We start from the raw sequence: 18,156 nt of genomic DNA on the forward strand, positions 1-18,156 counted from the left end.
AGTAAAACTGTCTTTATTGCAGACAAAATGAACACCCATATAGATAATGCTAATAAAATGTGTAAGTAGGTTTAGAAAGGTCACCAAATACAGGTCTATATTCAAATATTAATTGTGTTTCCGTGTACTAACCACAAATGTTTGCAAATAGAAATTTTGAAAATACCAGTTGTATTATTCTGCTTGGGCTGGCATAGCAAAGCCACAGGCTGCATTCAAACAACAGAAATTTATTTTCTCACAGTTCTTGAGTCCTTAAGCCCAAGGTTAAGGGCCAGCAGGGTTGGTTCCTAGTGAGACCTCTCTTCCTCTCTGGCAGATGGCATCTTGTCACTGTGTCTCCATTGCTTTTTCTCTGCCTGAATGCACAGAGAGAGAGAAAGAAAGAGAGAGCTCCGTCTCTATTCCTCTCTTTTTACAAGGATATCAGTCCTGTTGGATTAGGGCCCCACCTTTATGATCTCATTTAACTGCAGCCTTTAAGGTTCTGTCTCCAAGTACAGTCACATTGGGATTTAAGGCTTCAACATATGAACTGGGGAGAGAGGAGACAATTCAGTCCAGTACATAAGGACAACTTTGCTTGGCATTACCTTGTTTACACAGTCTGACCTCAAAGATTTACATCCATCCCACATACAAAGTACATTCACTCCATCCTAAGGCCCCCAGAAGCCTCAAACTATTACAGCATCAGTTCAAAGCCCAAAATCTCATCAGCTCAGCAGTCCCAAATATCATCATGTAAATAATCTAGATGAGTTATGGGTAAGACTGGGTGTGCTCCATCCTGGGGCAAAATTCATCACTACCATGAATCTGTGAAACTAAAGAAATAAGTGTCTTCTTCTGAATACAGTGGTGAGACAGGCATAGGATAACAGTTATAGGCATTTCTGTTCAAAAAAGGGGAAAATTGAAGGAAAAAAGGGGTAACCAGTTCCAAACCATTTCTAAATCCAATTGGGCAAACTCCTTTAGTTTTAAAGGCCTGGGAATAATGCTCTGAGGCTTTCAGCTCTGCCCTCTGGAGATCATTCTTCTTCTTCATGAAAGATAGCATGAGTTTGTAGCTGAGTAATTTTATCAGCACATTTCCCGTCTGAGGAATTTGGAAGTCTGACACCCTTCTTTTATTTCATAGTCTCTCTGTCCTTTTCAGTCCAAGCTGGCAATGCTACTGCAGGTATAGAATTCTTAAGAACCTGTGGGTCTCCTATGTATGTGATGGGGATCCATTCTGTTAGACAAGACTCCTCCACAGGATTTTCCTAGATACTCCCTTCTCTACGTCTGGCTTCTGCTGAGATGGCTGAGGAGATCTATGAGTTACACACTTAGGTTTCAAAGAGCTTTTCGTGTGTCTGCATACCCTGAGCTTTTGATCTTTCAGACATATTGGCAAAAGTTTGTTGTGCCACATCTACTGCTTCTCCTCTCCTAGTAGTGAATTTCTGAACTTTTGCATCTTTTACAATCTGGATAATGGGAGGCAAAGAAGATAGAGAAATAGCCAATAAGCACATGAAAAGATGCTCAACGCCATTAGCTTTGGAGTATTATTCATCCATAAAAAGGAGTGAAGTGCTGATACACATTATTACATACTATTACATGGATGAAACTTGAAAATATTATGATAAGTGAAATGTGCCAATCACAAAAGATCAAGATATTGTATGATCCTATGTGAGTTACCCATACTAGCCAAATGTATCGATACAGAAAATAAATTTTTCATTGCTTAGGCCTGGGAAGAAAGGGGTGGGAATGGAGAGTGACTGCTAATGATTATGGAGTCTTCGGAAGGGGGAATACTGAAAACGTTCTAAACTTAGATCACAGTGGTGGTTGCACAACTCTGTTGAACATACTGAAACCATTGAGTTGTACACTTCTGATGGGTGAATTATATAGTGTGTAAATTTTACCTTAATAAAAATGTCCAAAAGAAGGAGAAGATTAGGTAAACATATCAACCTTTGTGCATTTTATTATGTGAAGTCCAATGGTTATAGCTCACTAAAGGAAACAGGCAGATAAATATATTTTAAGGTTTTAATTTATTTCCTAGATCTAAAAGAATAAGGTAAGGGCATAAAGAAGAGATGAATATCTTTGATGTTTTTGATTGAGAAGCTTAAAAAAACAGCACGACATCTAGAACTTCTTAATTCATAGGGTGTGTTGAATAATGCTGATAACTTGGTTTCTAGCATTTGAGTAAAATGTGCAATATGACTAATTTCGGTATTATGCTATGAGCTTCCTTAGATGCTTCAGAAGGTATGTGAACTTGTAAGAAAAAGCCTTTAAGATAGATCAATATCTGTGGGACTCTTTGTAGATATAAATTTGGGTTATAACCATAAATAATATATTTCAGTAATGAAAAGACTTTATTACAAAAAATAAGCAAAAAGTGAAAGCAAAGATGTAGATTTTAAAAATGCTCATTTAACAGAAATTAGCTGAACGTGTGTATGTGCCAGGCTCCTTACAGGGATGAAGAAGACACAGTTTTTGTCTTAAAAAGAAAAGGGGAACAATCAAGCTAGTATGGGAAGTAGACTTGAAAGGAAATAATCAGTTCCATGCTGACTCCTGGGAGCAGAAGGGAAAGCATGATCAACTTTGTTTGGACGAGTCAAAGAGAAGTACCTCCTAAAAGCAGCCTTGACTGTGGATTTTCTTGTAGCTCCTCCACCATCACTCCTGACAATGTGGTTTAATGTAATTCTTTTTTTTAAATTTTATTGATGCCTAGTTGAGTTACAATGTTGTGTTAATTTCTGCTGTACAGCAAAGTGACTCAATTTACATATATATACATTCTTTTTCATATTCTTTTCCATTATGGTTTATCACAGGATATTGAATATATCGATAGTTCCCTGTGCTATACAGTAGCACCTTGTTGTTTATCCATTCTATATATAATAGTTTGCATCTGCTAATCCAAAACTCCCAATCCATCCCTCCCTCACTCCCCTCCCCCTTGGCAACCACAAGTCTGTTCTCTATGTTTGTGAGTCTGTTTCTGTTTTGTAAATAAGTATTTGTATCATTCTTTTTAGATTCCACATATAAGTGATATCGTATGGTATTTTTCTTTTTCTGTCTGACTTACTTTACTCAATATGATAATCTCTAGGCCCATCCATATTGCTGCAAATGGTATTATTTCATTTCTTTTTATGGCTGAGTAGTACTCCGCTGTATATATGTACCACATCTTCTTTATCCATTCATCTGTCGGTGGACATTTAGGTTGTTTCCATGTCTCGGCTATTGTAAGGAGTGCAGCAATGAACATTGACGTGCAGCTATTTTTACAAATTAGAGTTTTATCTGGGTGTATGTCCAGGAGTGGGATTGCTGGATCATATGGCAACTCTCTTTTTAATACAGTTCTTAACCCAACCATAGATACTTAGTTTCTTACATTCGGGAGTGGACTTTTCCAGAGAGATTTCTCCAGAGAATTGTATTTTGCTGTAATTTGGAGTAAATCTCACTATTTGTAAAGGGAGAGGGTGCTCCCTTGACTCAGTGGCTGCTGCTTCCTACTGTCTTTAGGATTTCTGTCTGTGTATGAGATGTTTCCTTCTCAGTCCTGACCTAAGGATTCACGTGGTAAATGATCTGGACAGGTTAACTCAGGATTAGGTGAAAAATTTCCAAATTCATATCATGATTTGTAGGCATGTTACCTGGTTTAAATGTCATTGTTCCTAAGCTGTTGGTAGTGAAGCGTAACTAAATTTATTCTTTCATTGTGATAAGAATCTACCTACCAAGGAAATATGAGTAGTATCTATAGCAGACATTACTATTGACTGAACTTCTTTTATTTAAGAAAGAAATCTAACTGGGAGTATTGGGCCCAGCCTCTAACCATATCTGACGTAGTGCACTCATTCAGCTCACATGCGGGCAGAGTGAAGGGAAATGTTTCCTGTGTTTTCACTGAGCTTTTTCCTCTTACTGCGCAGCTCTCTGTGTTAGGATAGTCGTCAGTGGAACAGGCTGCAGTGATTTGCTTTTCAGCAAATGCTTTGTCATTGGAACTTGTGAACTAACAGTGCAAACACTGAAAAATGAAAAATTGATTTCCACATGTTCTTCTGTAGGTGTTTGTATGGAAACATACAAATATTATCAACTTCTATAGAAATAACATGCAAGTTTCCCAGTGACTTATTCTAAATGTAAGAGTAGTTTTACTCTGAGTCTCAGGTTGGGGTCTGTCTCTCTGTGGAGCTACTTCTGACGCACCCACAGTCTCCTTGTCCCCTTCGAGTTTTGAAAGCACTTAGTACTTGACATCAGCCAAACTACTCGTAGCAGGGTGACCACTTGCTATGTGCCAGTCATTATATTGATAGTATGAGTTCCTTGTTAATCTGCTTTTGTGGCTAAGTTTTTTCTAATTAAGGAAATGTATGCCTTAAAATGTTTTTTTCCAACCTTTTCTTTATTTACAGAAAACTTTTTTACCTGGAGAACATAGTGTTTTATCAGGATCATCATTAACATTACCTGCATTTTGTGATTTTATTAGCATCCCAGTTCTGGATTAGGTTGTGAACAAGCCAGATTCTGTGAATAATGTCAGTATTTAAGTTCTGCAAATGTGGTTAATGTTAGCTTTACTGCCTTACCATGAATCTTTGGAGATGCCACTCAGCCTCTCAGGAGCTCAGGTTTACCTTCCATAAAATGGTGTTCCTTCGTCCTCCTTCTTGTAGGATCGAGAGGTAATAACTCTCAGAATCCTCCAAAGACTGCAAAACATTTTAGAGTTGTCAGTTATTCCAATTTCTAACAAAAGCAGAGTTTACAAGAGACTTCTGGGTAATCTGGGTAGGTTTTCTCTGTTATCACCTTGGGTTTGTCAGTAGCTAACCCCCGCCCCCACTAGCAGTATTGAAAACACCTGGGAGGATTATGCGTCAGATTAACCTGCTTTAGGGTCAAAGGATTTGTTTCTAATATTAAAAATCTCTGGAGAAGAGGTTCCAGAATGTTGTCCAATAATTGTACTATTTAACAACATAACTATTTAACAAGCATCAGGAATGGAAAGGAGCCTTGCATTATATACTGACCTACACAAAGAACAACTACATCACTACAGATTATAACAGACCTTTGCATGCCAGTGAGCTAACCAAGATGCCAAGTTAATTACAAGTGCCATGTGGTTATCTGACTATAGGACTGAAGGAAACTTCACTTTTCAATCATCCCCAAATTTTCTTCAGGATAAAGTCCAAACTCTAAGAGCCACTGGCCACTTCTTATATCTCCATGTGTATGTTGATTTTCATTTAAAGGTGACAGGTTGAGCATAGAAGTTTTTCCTTTTCATTTCAAGCGTTTAGAAATGAGAGAAGATACATAGTAAAAACATAGCTGCAGTCAAAAACCAGAAAGGGAGTTCTTCCTATCCCTAGAATAGAAAAGTATTCTTAGAAGAAGGACCGGGTAAAAACCTACAGCAGCAAGTAAGGCCAAATCCCTGCTGCCCTAAAGGAACAGAGGCTAAAGTCAGGCCCAACAGGAGGGGATAGGATACTGGTGTCTATGGAGGCCAGAGGCTGGACAAGTGGCCCCTGCCTTAAAATGGCATTTATGTTCAGAGGTTCTTGAATCTCTGAAAGGGCTCCAGCCCAAATGGCCACACAGGCCTGGTGAGAGCCATTACCCGGATGGACCCTCTGACTGCCCAGGACATTCTTGTGACCACACCACCAGGACACTTGCAGGAGAGAATGTCACAACTAAGATCAAAGGACCCACAGAAACCATCCCCTAAAAGCAGCACACCAGCTTAACACATATAAGAACTTAACTCCAAAGAAATATAAATCAGCTAGGGAAAACAGAAAATGACACTTTAGGGTTTATTTTTTTTTAATGATCGATGTGATAAAAGAGCTTGCAACTGTAAGAGTCGATAATCTTGAGAAAGAGCTAATTAGGAATATTAGAAATTAAAATATAATTATTTAAAAATTTAAAACTCAGTAGTGAAATGAAACAGACACACTAGAGAAAAAACAAAGTGGAAAATGGAGCTGAAGAAATCATGCAAGTAGATAGAGTGGAAGACGGAGCTGAAGAAATCATGCTGATTCATAAAGTGGAAGATGGAGCTGAAGAAATCATACAAATGCTCCCAAAGACATAAAAATGCCAAAGACGTGAAAGAAAAAGCTAGGAGTTTGGAGGCTGGACCTAAAAGCTCCTGTGCAGGTCCAGTGGGGTCTGGAAGGATGGAGCGGTAATGTTGACTGAGACAGTTACTGGTAATATTCCTGATCCAGAGAAAGTAGTTCTTAGACTGAAAATACTACTGACTGGGAAGCAGGATGTTTAAAGAAGATCCACAAGCAGACACTTTCTAATGGAATTTCAGAATATCAGATATAATGAGAGAATCTGCCTTCATCTCGAGACATTTTCAACTCGCACTTTCTACTGTGCCAGTGTCGACATGCTCACAATTTCCTGAAAATACTGCATTCACCAATGCCTTCATGCCCTTGCAATCCTCCTAGCTTGAATGTTCTTCTTTTATCTCTTTTATCTTGGCTAGGGGGTTCTTTTCTCTAAGAATTCTTTCTGGAATTCCCCCTACTTTTTATTCTGCAGTCTCCTTAAATATTAGCACGCCAGGTCCTGATGCCCTCAGCCCTGTCACTGCTACAGTGTGGTCATTCTTTCAGCCTTGGTTCCATTGCTCTGTGAGATTCTTAAGGTCAGCTTATAAGGTCTTTCATTTGTGATTCTTCAGGGCTCAGCATGACTCCTGAACATGGCAGTCACTCGTGCTTGTCACCACCTCAAAGGGTTTTGGAATGCATCAGGCTGTAAGTCAGTAACTCAGATAGCACTTGACCACGTGAGCAAGCCGTCAAGGTCCAGAGAGGCCAGCGGTGATGGTTTTGAGGAGGCAGAGCTGATATTGACACAATCAAGTGTCCTGGCGTGGGCGGAGCACTTTGTATAGTGTATATCATAATGCCGCCATTACAAGCTGTCCCTATTTAAGTCGTGTAAGATTTTAAAGTATGTTTTAAAAACAGGAAGTAATAGTTTTTTAAAAATAAAACACATTTTTGGACTTCCCTGGTGGTGCAGGGGCACGCTTCCAATGCAGGGGGCACGGATTCAATCCCTGGTCGGGGGCGTTCCGTGTGCCACGCGGCGCAGCCAAAAAAAACCCAAATATATATATATTTTTTGGATGAATTCCTAGTCATTTGTGAAAAGAAAATTTGTTATAAAGTGAATAAATTGGCTTTTCATAGTTTACCCAAAGTTTGTTGAAATGACAGTCTTTCATTCTTTTCTTATTAGACATGTGGATAACCAAAATGTGGAGCTAGAATCATCCCTGAATAATGGTGTTTACTTAGATACAATTTAAGTTTTAATATTATTTTCTGACCATATAGCTGAGTGTCTCTGAAATTTTTATTCTTTGTTCTTTTAAAATTTTATTTATTGTATTTTAATTGAAATATATTTGACATATAACATTGTGTAAGTTTAAGGTGTACAACATGTTGATTTGATACATTTATATATTACAATATGATTGCCTCTGTAGGGTTAGCTAACACCCTCTATAAGGTCACATAGTTATCTTTTGTTTCGGTAGGAATAATTAAGATCTAGTCTCTTAACAAGTTTGATGTTTATAATATAGTATTGTTGTCTATAATCACTGTACTGTGCACTTACTTATCGACTAGTTGCAAGTATACTTCTTAATTACTAGATCACGGTATAACTTTTATTAGACTGTTGTCTAGTAATCTTTAAAATTTTCATTTATTGTCTGTCTTCCATACTGAAATGCATTGTGTTTGAAGCGGTGTGTCTTTTTTCGGGGCTGCTTCAATTGCAGATAGGAAGGTCCTAGAGGAAAGAATTTGGTTTGGTTTTAACATGTTTTGATCAGCCCCTGGGAGAGCTCCACATATAATCAGGTCTAACAAGAAGGCCACCTTGAACCTTATCATTCTGTAAATTTCGAAAGACTTTTACACACATTAATCCTATTTGATATGCAAGAAATCAGTCAGTGTGCAACGTTTCTGAGAATTTCAGTAATCTATCACATCCGGGGAGGCCAAAAGAAAGAAATCATAGGAGATGTAACAAAATCTACATGCTAGAACCCTAGAGGAAGCTTTGGAGAGTTCATTCAGAGAGTCTATATTCTTATTTGATTATGTAGTATAACAAAAATTCTTTTTGTTTTCCCAACCTGCCACAGATTTTGAAACAGAAAGTTGAAAGAGGCAAAGGGTACTGTTGAGGGCAAGCATTGTGACAGCCCAAGAAATGAAGGTGGCTCAACAGCCAGAAATTGAGGAGAGAAACAGACGTAACAACCAAACATCCAAATGTAAAAGCATACTGATCTGAAACCACCTCATGTAGGAGGCACACAGACCTCCACACCTTGATTAGCACTGAGCATCCCCCTCACAGCAGCCCAACACAAAACGGGAGAAAGGAGGACCTGAATCTCAGGAAGAGCACCACAGCTGGCCTCTTCTGTTTAAGAGGGCGGGATCATAAATAAACATTCTAGTAAATGATGTACATCAGAAATGGCTAAGATAAAGAGTTTCTTCTTATTATAAAGGAGATGAAGGTGGTTTGGTGTCCTGTTCTGTGGGTTTAATCTGCTTAGTCTCACAGGTCAGATGCCCAGACAGCCCTTTGTCTTTTCAAAGTAGATGAATGGATTTTTGTGCCACTGGAGAGAACGTCTTCTGAGGCAGATCTAAAACCCCAGACACTTCAACCTCAGGAAACAGGATAAAAGCTGCCAGGTTCCTAAAGTCTCCCGCTGGGGCCCTTAGCTAAACATTGCCTCTTGGGATGGATGTTCAAGTCTTATCCCAGGTGCTTACTCCCAAGCATGGTGATCCAGGTAAGGGAGGGCAAAATCTGGTAGTTTGCACACAGAATTTGGGGCGTGATTCTATCTGAAGAACTAATCCCCAACCTAAAGGCAGCCAGGGACAAGTGAGGCACATGGAGAATAAATACCTAAGGAATGTGTTAGTTGTCTTTAAATTCCCAGCATCCAACATGTTATCTGCAGTTGGCGTTATAAGTGCTTAATGAATGACTGGTTGCATAACAAGTTGAGATCCTTTCCTTTCTTGACTATTCCCGCCTTACTGCTCATCAGTCAGCTTTGAAACAACTATTTACCTTCATATGTAAGAAATACGATCATTCATGTTTTGCAGGCAGAGGGGGCATAATGATGCCATTTTACTGAACCGTGGTTCCCCTTACCATAGTTTTTTTTTTTTTTTGCGGTACGCGGGCCTCTCCCTGCTGTGGCCTCTCCCGTTGCGGAGCACAGGCTCCAGATGCGCAGGCCCAGCAGCCATGGCTCACGGGCCCAGCCGCTCCGCGGCATGTGGGATCCTCCCAGACCGGGACACGAACCCGTGTCCCCTGCATCGGCAGGCGAACTCTCAACCACTGTGCCACCAGGGAAGCCCCCTTACCATAGTTTTTGATAGCTTAGCTAAAAACAGAAAGCATTCTTTTGTTCAGCACTTACTTATAGAAATTATGTCTTACCATATATATTATTTCTGAATGGCAATCAGAATATTTTATACTCCTCTTTTTTTTTTTTACCAAAAAACAAAAATTTTGACCATTTGCCTCGTTCTTTTCTAGCGGAAGATAACAGTCTGTCTCAAAAGAAGAAGGTGACTGTGGAAGATCTCTTCAGTGAAGATTTCAAAATTCATGATCCCGAGGCTAAGTGGATAAGTGGTGAGTCCTGAGTCCTGAGTGCATGTGAGAAAGCACTTTCCCACTCCCTGCCACTTTTTGAGAGTTTGGGTGTCGTAGTTTGCCTTTCACCTTCTCTCTCTGGCTGTAGAAGTGGATCCTCAGAGCTCTTGCTGTGAGCACCATCTTATTATCAGTCTAAGAAAATGCGCATCTGGTAAAATCAGGCTGCTTCTTCATGGGAAATGGGTCCTCCGTGTCACCTCCCTGAATCATAATTTCTCAGACGGAGATGTGAGGTGTTGCTAAGCAACAAGACAGGGAGAGACACAGCTGAACCTTCCTCCTTTCTCCATGTTCTTTATTCCCTTTTGTACTCCTCTTGCTTTCACTCCAGCTAGATACAGGGCCAAAAGGAACTAAAAGGTTTCTTCTAGAATGCTGTCTAATGAAGGAAACAGCGGAGCCTCGTGCATCGATGCAGATAAATTAATTTTCCTCTTGAACTTTAATCTGGATGAAATCTTCTTTGGGCTGATTTTTATAAACAATAAAGCAAAATAGAACTGGTGGAAAAAGGCAGTATGTTTATAAGGCATGTTTTGGTTCAAAACAGTCCATTTCCTGTAGTTGGGTCTGAAGCAATTTTCAGGGTGCAGTCCTGGGAGGAAAGATGTAAATGACTGTTCCCCATCTTCTGCAGGCTTTGGTGCATCCCTCTCGTGTAGTCTGGTCCTAGAACCTCTGCTGCTATCTCCATGGATATTGTTTGCATTTAGTCTTAGCCTCAGTGGGATGCACTTGAAAATTAATCCTCAGGTCAAAGAACCTTTGTAGTGGAATGCTAGAGATCTAGTTCACATCCTGCCTTCTATAGTAAATGAGGCCCAGAGAGGTTAAGTGAATTTTCTGAGGTCACAGAGCTAGTTAGTGACACAGCTGTGGCTGGAAGCCTGTCTCCTCACTTCCCCTTTTGTGCTCTTTCCACTACTGTTTTGTTGAGTGACACCGTGTGATTACGTTTTCTTGCTGTCAGACTCCTCTGAAATGCTTCTTATGCTTCACAAACTCTTGAAAATCAACCAGCATTGACTTTTTGCCTTTAGTCTCCTACTAGGACAGTAGCTTCTCCTTTGTCCTCCACTATGGCTTAGGTATTAATTTCTGATCCTTAGATTCACTTATTTAAAAATTAAAGAAGTAGCTTAATCTCAGAGGGAATGTATTTTATAAGATGGAATTGGGGAGAAATGAGAGCAGTGTATTGTGAATGCCAGTGGGGGGCACATGGAAATCCAAAGCATATATTGAGCCGAGGTCTTTGTCATTTGACTGAGGAAGTAATTTTACCTTTGGTGTTGAGGGGGACTCAGCCTCTGCTTCCTGTTTGCATTTACCCATATTGCAGAGGAAGGAGGTAAGCATGGATCGTGCGCTGGGCCCGACCTTGGGGATAAAAGGTGATCGCTCTCTTCTTAAGGAGCACAGAGTCATTCTGGGCACAAAACGGGGAGGAGCAAAGGCAGCCGGGAGCGAGGTGCAGGAAGCGTGTGATGCCCTCATCCTCCTGAGAAGGGGTTTCAACGAAGGTGCATAAACTTGGTCTCAAAGGTATAGGGTTCAGAGCAGGTCAGAGGGGGCCCTGCAAAGACTCCATGAGGTGCTAAAATAATATAGGGAGATCTTTGTATTAGGGTGCCCATGGTCTCAGACTTGGCCTAAACCAGCTTTCCCTGTGCAAAAAATGTAAAAAGTGTAAAAGCAGAGATCTGGAGGCCCAGGGGCACCTAAGTTTCTGCAGGAACCCGTGTTGGTTACTGTTGAAAGGTGTTTTTGTATCTCATGAGCTAATCTATGCTGCAGATGCATAGAGCTGGTTCTGAGATGTGCTGGCTTTCTGGCCAGAGGAAGCCAGCCAAGATTTTGTTATAGCCACAAAGTTGGGCGTTAATACAAGCAGTTGAGAAGTGGCCTTGTGCCCAGCAGAAAATGCCCAGCCTCTATGTTTCAGCAGGTTAAGTCTATTCATAAGACCACCTGCGTTTCAAATACACATGACTTTGGGGTCCAGGAGCTTTCTTAAGTGGATTCTTCCTTTGTAAATGTTAAGCACAGTGTGAAGTTTTATTGCAAATTAGCCAGGTGGTCAGGTCTCCCCAGAGACCAGGCACTGTCAAGAGTGTGAGGGACCATAACTGTTTCCCCTGCCCTTTTAGCTGCCCCCCCTCCAACTTTTCTTTCACTTATTCCTCTTCCTGATCAGTCCCTTGCTTCCTGCTCCCTGAAGATGTAATAGCTTAAAGTGGATGAAATAACTGTGGTGATTAACTGTGCCTTCATAATGGATTTTTACAAATACCACAAAGAATTCATTCACTTTTTACATTACAAGTCTAAATGTGAAGATCCACAGAAAGACTACTATACATTCATAGGATTATCAAATGCTGTGGAGCTGAGATGAGCTTTAGAAATTATCAGAACATTAGTTCATTCAATTAGTGATTATTGAGTGTCTACAATGTAGCAGGCAAATTGCCCATGGACCCCCAAAATGCAAGCATTTTTTTTGCCTCTGGAACAGTTTCCCTGTGGTAGACTTGGAGTCACCACACACCACCACCACCACCATCTACCACCGTCATCACTACGGCAACCTCATTCTTCTCCTCTTCTTTCTCCTTTCTCCTCTGTCTGCACCTCCTCCCCTTCTTCTTCCTTACTGTCACTAAGACCACCACCACCATCATCATCACCATCATCACCACCATCATCACCACCATCATCACCATCATCATCACATTATCATCACCACCACCACCACCATCATCATCACTGTCACCACCACCATCATCATCATCACAGTCACCATCATCACATCATCATCACCATCACCACCACCACCATCACCATCATCATCATCACATCATTATCATCATCACCATCACCACCATCATCATCACCATCACCATCAACTACTGAGGGTTTCCCACATCTTAAGCTCTCTACTAAGTGCTTTGCACACATTAAATCATTTAATTCTCACAACTACCATTATTCACATTTTATGGATGAGGAAACTGAGCCAAGGGTGTTTAAATGACTTGATCAACATCACACAGTTAATAAGTAGCAAAATTCAGACTTGAACCTAGGTCTCTCTGGTTTCTGTAAAGGGCTACATTGTATAGAATCGAAGCCCCCTGTCTCCAGCCAATTTCTCTCACAACCTCACTGGTTACATTGTATGTTTTAAGCAAGGCGGTAGGTTGTATTTCAGAATTGTTGCCATTCCTTAAATTTTCTGTTCTAGTATCCCTTACTCTCATGGTGCCTATGTTGAACTAACAAAATACCCAAGTGATCAAGAAAAATGGGGTAATTCCCCACAGAGAAAGAGACTTGGCTCTTTTAGTGCACATTAACCACTAAAGTTAACAAATGTTTCTTGGGTTTAATATTGGAGTTAATAGTCTAGAACTAAGATGCTTTATTTATCAGGAGAAAATGGATTGGGTTGGAGTTAAATTTCTCCTCACCCATTTTTATACTAGAGACGATTTTTCATCTACCTTTTCTGAAAATGATTGGTGTAACAGTCTTCAAATTCTCTAATGTCCGAAAGCTCTTGTAGACTTCCCTCACATATTTGTTGCAACCCCTGGGTCAAGTCAGATGAGGTGTGTAGAGCAGTAGAACTGACAACATCTGAACTCACTCGGAGCTCACTCTGAACTCCCTCCTACAAAGGAAGAGGCATACACTTCCTGAAATTGCCCAGGGTGTAGTCTCGCCGCATATTTGCTTAGTTGAGTAAATTCTTCTGTCTTTTATAAGTGACCACATTGGACTTCTCAACCTTTTGGATCCTTTAATGTGCTGTGCTGGGATTCTGTGATATGAGGTAGCCACTGTGATGAGGTCTTCCGGTTACTCCAGACACGTAAGTCCATTTATGTCCATGAACCAGTCTTCCTGGGCTGTCTTGTTCCCTCTTTGCAACTCCTAGATGATGGATCATTTCAAACCTTCTCCTCTCTCCTTAATTTTCTGCAACCTTCTTCCCATCCTAATTCTCATTTAAAACTACTAGAAGAAAGCTTAAGAATACTCTCACCATCACATCTCCTTACCCACCACCATCTGCACCTGCCATGCGCTCTGCCCCTCCCCCAGCCTGTAACCACAGGACCTGTCTGCGCTCCATCTACAAAAATCAGAGGTGAACTTGCTTCACTTACTTGAGGAATAATTGTAGCAAATGTCTCCTTTCTTCTGTAAATGTTCATTTTCTTAATCTCTGTGTCAGATTATTCCCATCGTCAGGCAGATACGCTCTTATTTGCCTCACCGAAACACACACACAAAGCTTAGCGTGACTCCACCCTCCCCAACGAGCACTGCCCAATTTCTTGTTCTCCTCTGCAACCTGAAACAGTTGTCTCTCTCTGACATCTCAGATTATTCTTCTCCAGTTCTTGCCAAGCCCACTCTAGTTAGGCTTTCACCCCCAGTGCATCCTGACTCTCCTCTTGTCAAGGTCACCAGTAACCTCCAGGTTGCTCAATTCCCTGGTCACGTCTCAGACCTCATCTTAATCTGATCATCAGCAGCATTTGACACGATTACTCCCTCTACCTGCACCAGCTTTCTCACTTGACCTGTAGGTCATCACCTTCTCTTGGTTTTATCTCTGCCTCATGGGCAGCTCCTTCTCAGTCTCCTGTGCTGGTTCTCGCTCTTCTCTCTGACTTTTGATGTTGGTGGCCCTGGGACTCAGTCTTCATCCTCCCCTTTTGGTATCTATACTCATTCCCTCTGTGCTTTCATCTAGTCTCATGGCTTAAAATATTCACCTACCAATGACTCCTATCTTATTCTCCAGACCAGACCTCTCTCCTGAAGTTCTCAGATGTCTCATAGACATTACAACCCTAACTTTAGCATCACCAAATCTGAGTTCTTGACCTACCTCCCCACCCAAAAAAAAACACAAACAAAAAACCAAACCCACCTGCTCTATGCACAGCCTCTTCCAATTCAGCTGATGAGAAACTTGTTCTTCTGGCAGAACAGGCTGAAAGACTTGAAGTCATCGTTTACTTTGCTCTTTTCCTTGTACTTCATATCTAATCCACCAAGAACTTCTGCCAGCTCCGCCTTCAGAATACTCAGAGCCCATCTTAGATTCAGTCAGGCACTCCTGACTGCCACTGACATATTTGTCAGCTGGTTCATCTAAAGGATACAGGACTGGAGACAGGCATGGCAGCAGACAGGAACAGGAGCCATGCTCCTCAGTGGACCCTCAGGTAATGGCTCTGGTACAAGCAGAAGGGGTCACTCACATGGGTGGAGTTTTTATGTTTCCACCTTTAGATGTCTGAAATCCTCAAGCCTCTGTACACTCATTCAGTCCCATGACTCTAGTTACTATCTATATGCCGCTGAGTTTCAGTTCTGCAGCTCCAGCTCAAACCCTCTTCTGAGTGTGTTGTGTGTGTGTGCCTCACTGACTGATTTACATGTCCACCAGGAGGTCTTGTGGACACTTTGAGTTCACGGGTCCAGGACTCATCTCCCCGCCCCCGATCTCCTGTCACAGAACTTTCCCTGGCTTTCCACTGCTCTCAGGAGAGGCGTGCAGCCCCAGCCCTGGGCACCCTCTGTTTCTCAGACTCTCTGAGATCAGTCCCCTTACTTTTCCTGCCTTGTCCCTCATGTGTCCCCAGTTTTCTTTTGCTCTGGACCGACTTGAACTTCTTTGATGGCTTCTGAAGTCTGTCTTCTTTTTCCCTCAGGGTGGTTCTCACAGGATGTTCTTTCTGCCCAGAACACCCCTCTTCTCTATTCTACTCTCATCCCTCCTCAGCACCACCCCTGCAGTTTATCATTTTCCTTTGATCTCTCCCTAATTCTCACTCCCGCCGCCGGCTTTTCTCTGCTGCCTAGCTCTTCTAGATTCAGGCTCTGATGCATCCTGGACTTTACCTTTTTTTTTTTTTTTTTTTGCGATACGCGGGCTTCTCACTGCTGTGGCCCCATTGCGGAGCACAGGCTCCGGACGCGCAGGCTCAGCGGCCATGGCTCACGGGCCCAGCCGCTCCGCGGCATGTGGGATCTTCCTGGACCGGGGCACGAACCTGTGTCCCCTGCATTGGCAGGCGGACTCTCAACCACTGTGCCACCAGGGAAGCCCCTGGACTTTACCTTTTATTACACACATTAAATATAATTATTTACTCAACGCCTATCTTTCCTTCCATGTAAACGCCACAAGAATAGGATTTGCCTCCGTTTAATTACCATGTGTTCGCAGCACCTAGCAAAGCACCCGGTCTGTGGCCATCTGCTGGCGCTTCTTGAACATTTTCTCATTTGCTACTTAACCTAGATTTGGAGGCTTCCCTGGCAGTCCAGTGGTTAGGACTCCACGCTTTCACTGCCAAAGGTCCGGGTTCAATCTCTGGTAGGGGAACTAAGATCCCACAAGCCACGTGGCGTGCCCCTCTCCCGCCCGCAGGAAAAAAAAAAAATCCACTTTTAAAGATAAGGAAACTTATGGACATGCTATTTTACACAGAATGGTTGAAAATCCTTTCTGATGAAGTTGATTTAAGCAGAGACCTGAATGTGAGAATCATGCAGATAAGCTCTCTGGGGGAGGGTGTTCCAGGCCGCCTGGAACAGCAGCCACAGAGGCCCTGGGGCAGGAGCCCACGTGGACTATCTGTGAACAATGTCCAGCTAGAGAGAAGAGCCATCGATGAGCCCAGAGGGGAAAGTGGGACCAGGTTAGGCAGGTTCTTGGGAGAGGAGGGTAGCCAGTGAGAAAGGGATAGAATTTAGAGAAACAGGAGTTGAGTGGGAACTGAAGGTTTCAGAATAGTGGAATGGCACAGTGAGAGCTTAGGCTTAACTGTCGTATCAAATATTTTTATTATATCTGAATTACGTATTTACTATAGTAAATTAGAAAAGAGATGAAAGCTATTTTAAAGGATGAAAATAAATCCCCTGTAATTCCATCAACTAGAAATCACCATCATTACATTTTCATATTTATCCTTTTAGATAACATAATATGTGGGACAATGCTAACTATATTTATTACATGGGGAAATGTTTATAACACATATCATAAACATATTTCCTTGATCATTTTAATGTCTTCAGAGGCTCTCAGTACATAAATGTGCCTTAATTTGGTCAGTCTTCAGAGACTGAAAGTTTTGGCTGTGAGTGGAAACAAAGTGACAGATGTGAAAAGGCACCATGAACAACGGTAAATGAACAGGATGTGCTGGCCGCGTAGAAAGGGAGGGGACGGGAAGACGTGCAGCAAGGATGCCGCGGAGATGGTAGCCTGGTGAACCAGGACCACGACTCCAGGGATGTGAGTCAGCTTCTGTGATCAGATACAGAGTTCAGAACAGAGGTCGATGAAAGGTCACCCAGTGGAACGTTCTTTAAGTATTGAGAACTGGGCGTGATGCTGGCCAGTGGAAAGCATGCATCGCTGAGGAGCTGCTTACACTTGGGGGAGGGGCAGTGGGCTGAGGAGGTGGCCTCAGAGAAGACCTGGGAGAGGGCGAGGCAGGAGAGCTAGTGCTCAGCTGACTTTGTGATGGCAGGCGGAGGACACGGCAATGAGAAGTGGCCCCTCGGCGGCTGCAAACCCCTACCTGCGCCAGGAGCACGTTTTCTGCAAGTCTCTTGTACAGCCTAACCCATGTTTGGGTTTTGTTTCCCCTAATCAGACTAGTTTATTTGGCAACTACCCTCTTACTAACCCTGTTTCAGACTATAATGGGGGAAGGCGAATTCCAGAAAGACGGCGTGATATTTGTATATAAACGGCTTTTTGCTTTCCCTTCATCACACTTGCCAACAACAGAAAAATGGTCTCCTCTGTATCTATGACATCAGTCACTCTGCACAGGTGGTCTGATGCCGTAGCACCTGGGGAGAGTCCTGGGCAACACACGTTCTCGAGAAGAGTATTTGCTTTTGCAGGTTCTCTCCTGGGAAGTCAGCCTGGACTGAAATTTGGCAACGGGTTGATGAGCCCCATGCCCTGTGCTCTGGGAAAGGCGAGGCCACCTGCCCCCTTCCGGGACCCGCTTTCCCCTGCCCAGTGTCTTCAGGATGCAGGCAGGCCCGGGGCTGGATTAGCTTGTCTGCAAGCTCCAGGCCAGGCCTGGCCTCCCAGCCTGCTCTCTCCTCAGCTTCAGTGGAACGTGGTGAAAGCCCACGGTGGCCTCTGGCTCCTGAATCTCTCCACTCTGTCTGCTGATTCTTACTTCCATTAATCCAGGCACTTGTGAGCAAAGAGCCCTCTCTGTCTCTCGGACGCTCTGTGGGAGAGAC

The 18,156-nt window shown here is 42.4% G+C and overlaps 1 protein-coding gene across 5 annotated transcripts in view; it reads left to right on the top strand.

Annotated features, from left to right (window-relative positions):
* Positions 1–18,156, top strand: part of DPP6 (dipeptidyl peptidase like 6) — a gene marked incomplete at both ends in the record, with an annotated part of 1,037,088 nt that overhangs the window by 639,916 nt on the left and 379,016 nt on the right. For all 5 annotated transcript variants that reach the window (XM_082846708.1, XM_082846710.1, XM_082846707.1 and 2 more), the window contains one exon: positions 9,730–9,828. In XM_082846708.1, the coding sequence (XP_082702834.1) occupies positions 9,730–9,828 (99 nt within the window). The remainder of the gene's footprint in view (positions 1–9,729; positions 9,829–18,156) is intronic.

Source organism: Leucopleurus acutus (genome assembly GCF_964270905.1).
Source record: "Leucopleurus acutus genome assembly, chromosome: 9".
Lineage (NCBI taxonomy): Eukaryota > Metazoa > Chordata > Mammalia > Artiodactyla > Delphinidae > Leucopleurus > Leucopleurus acutus.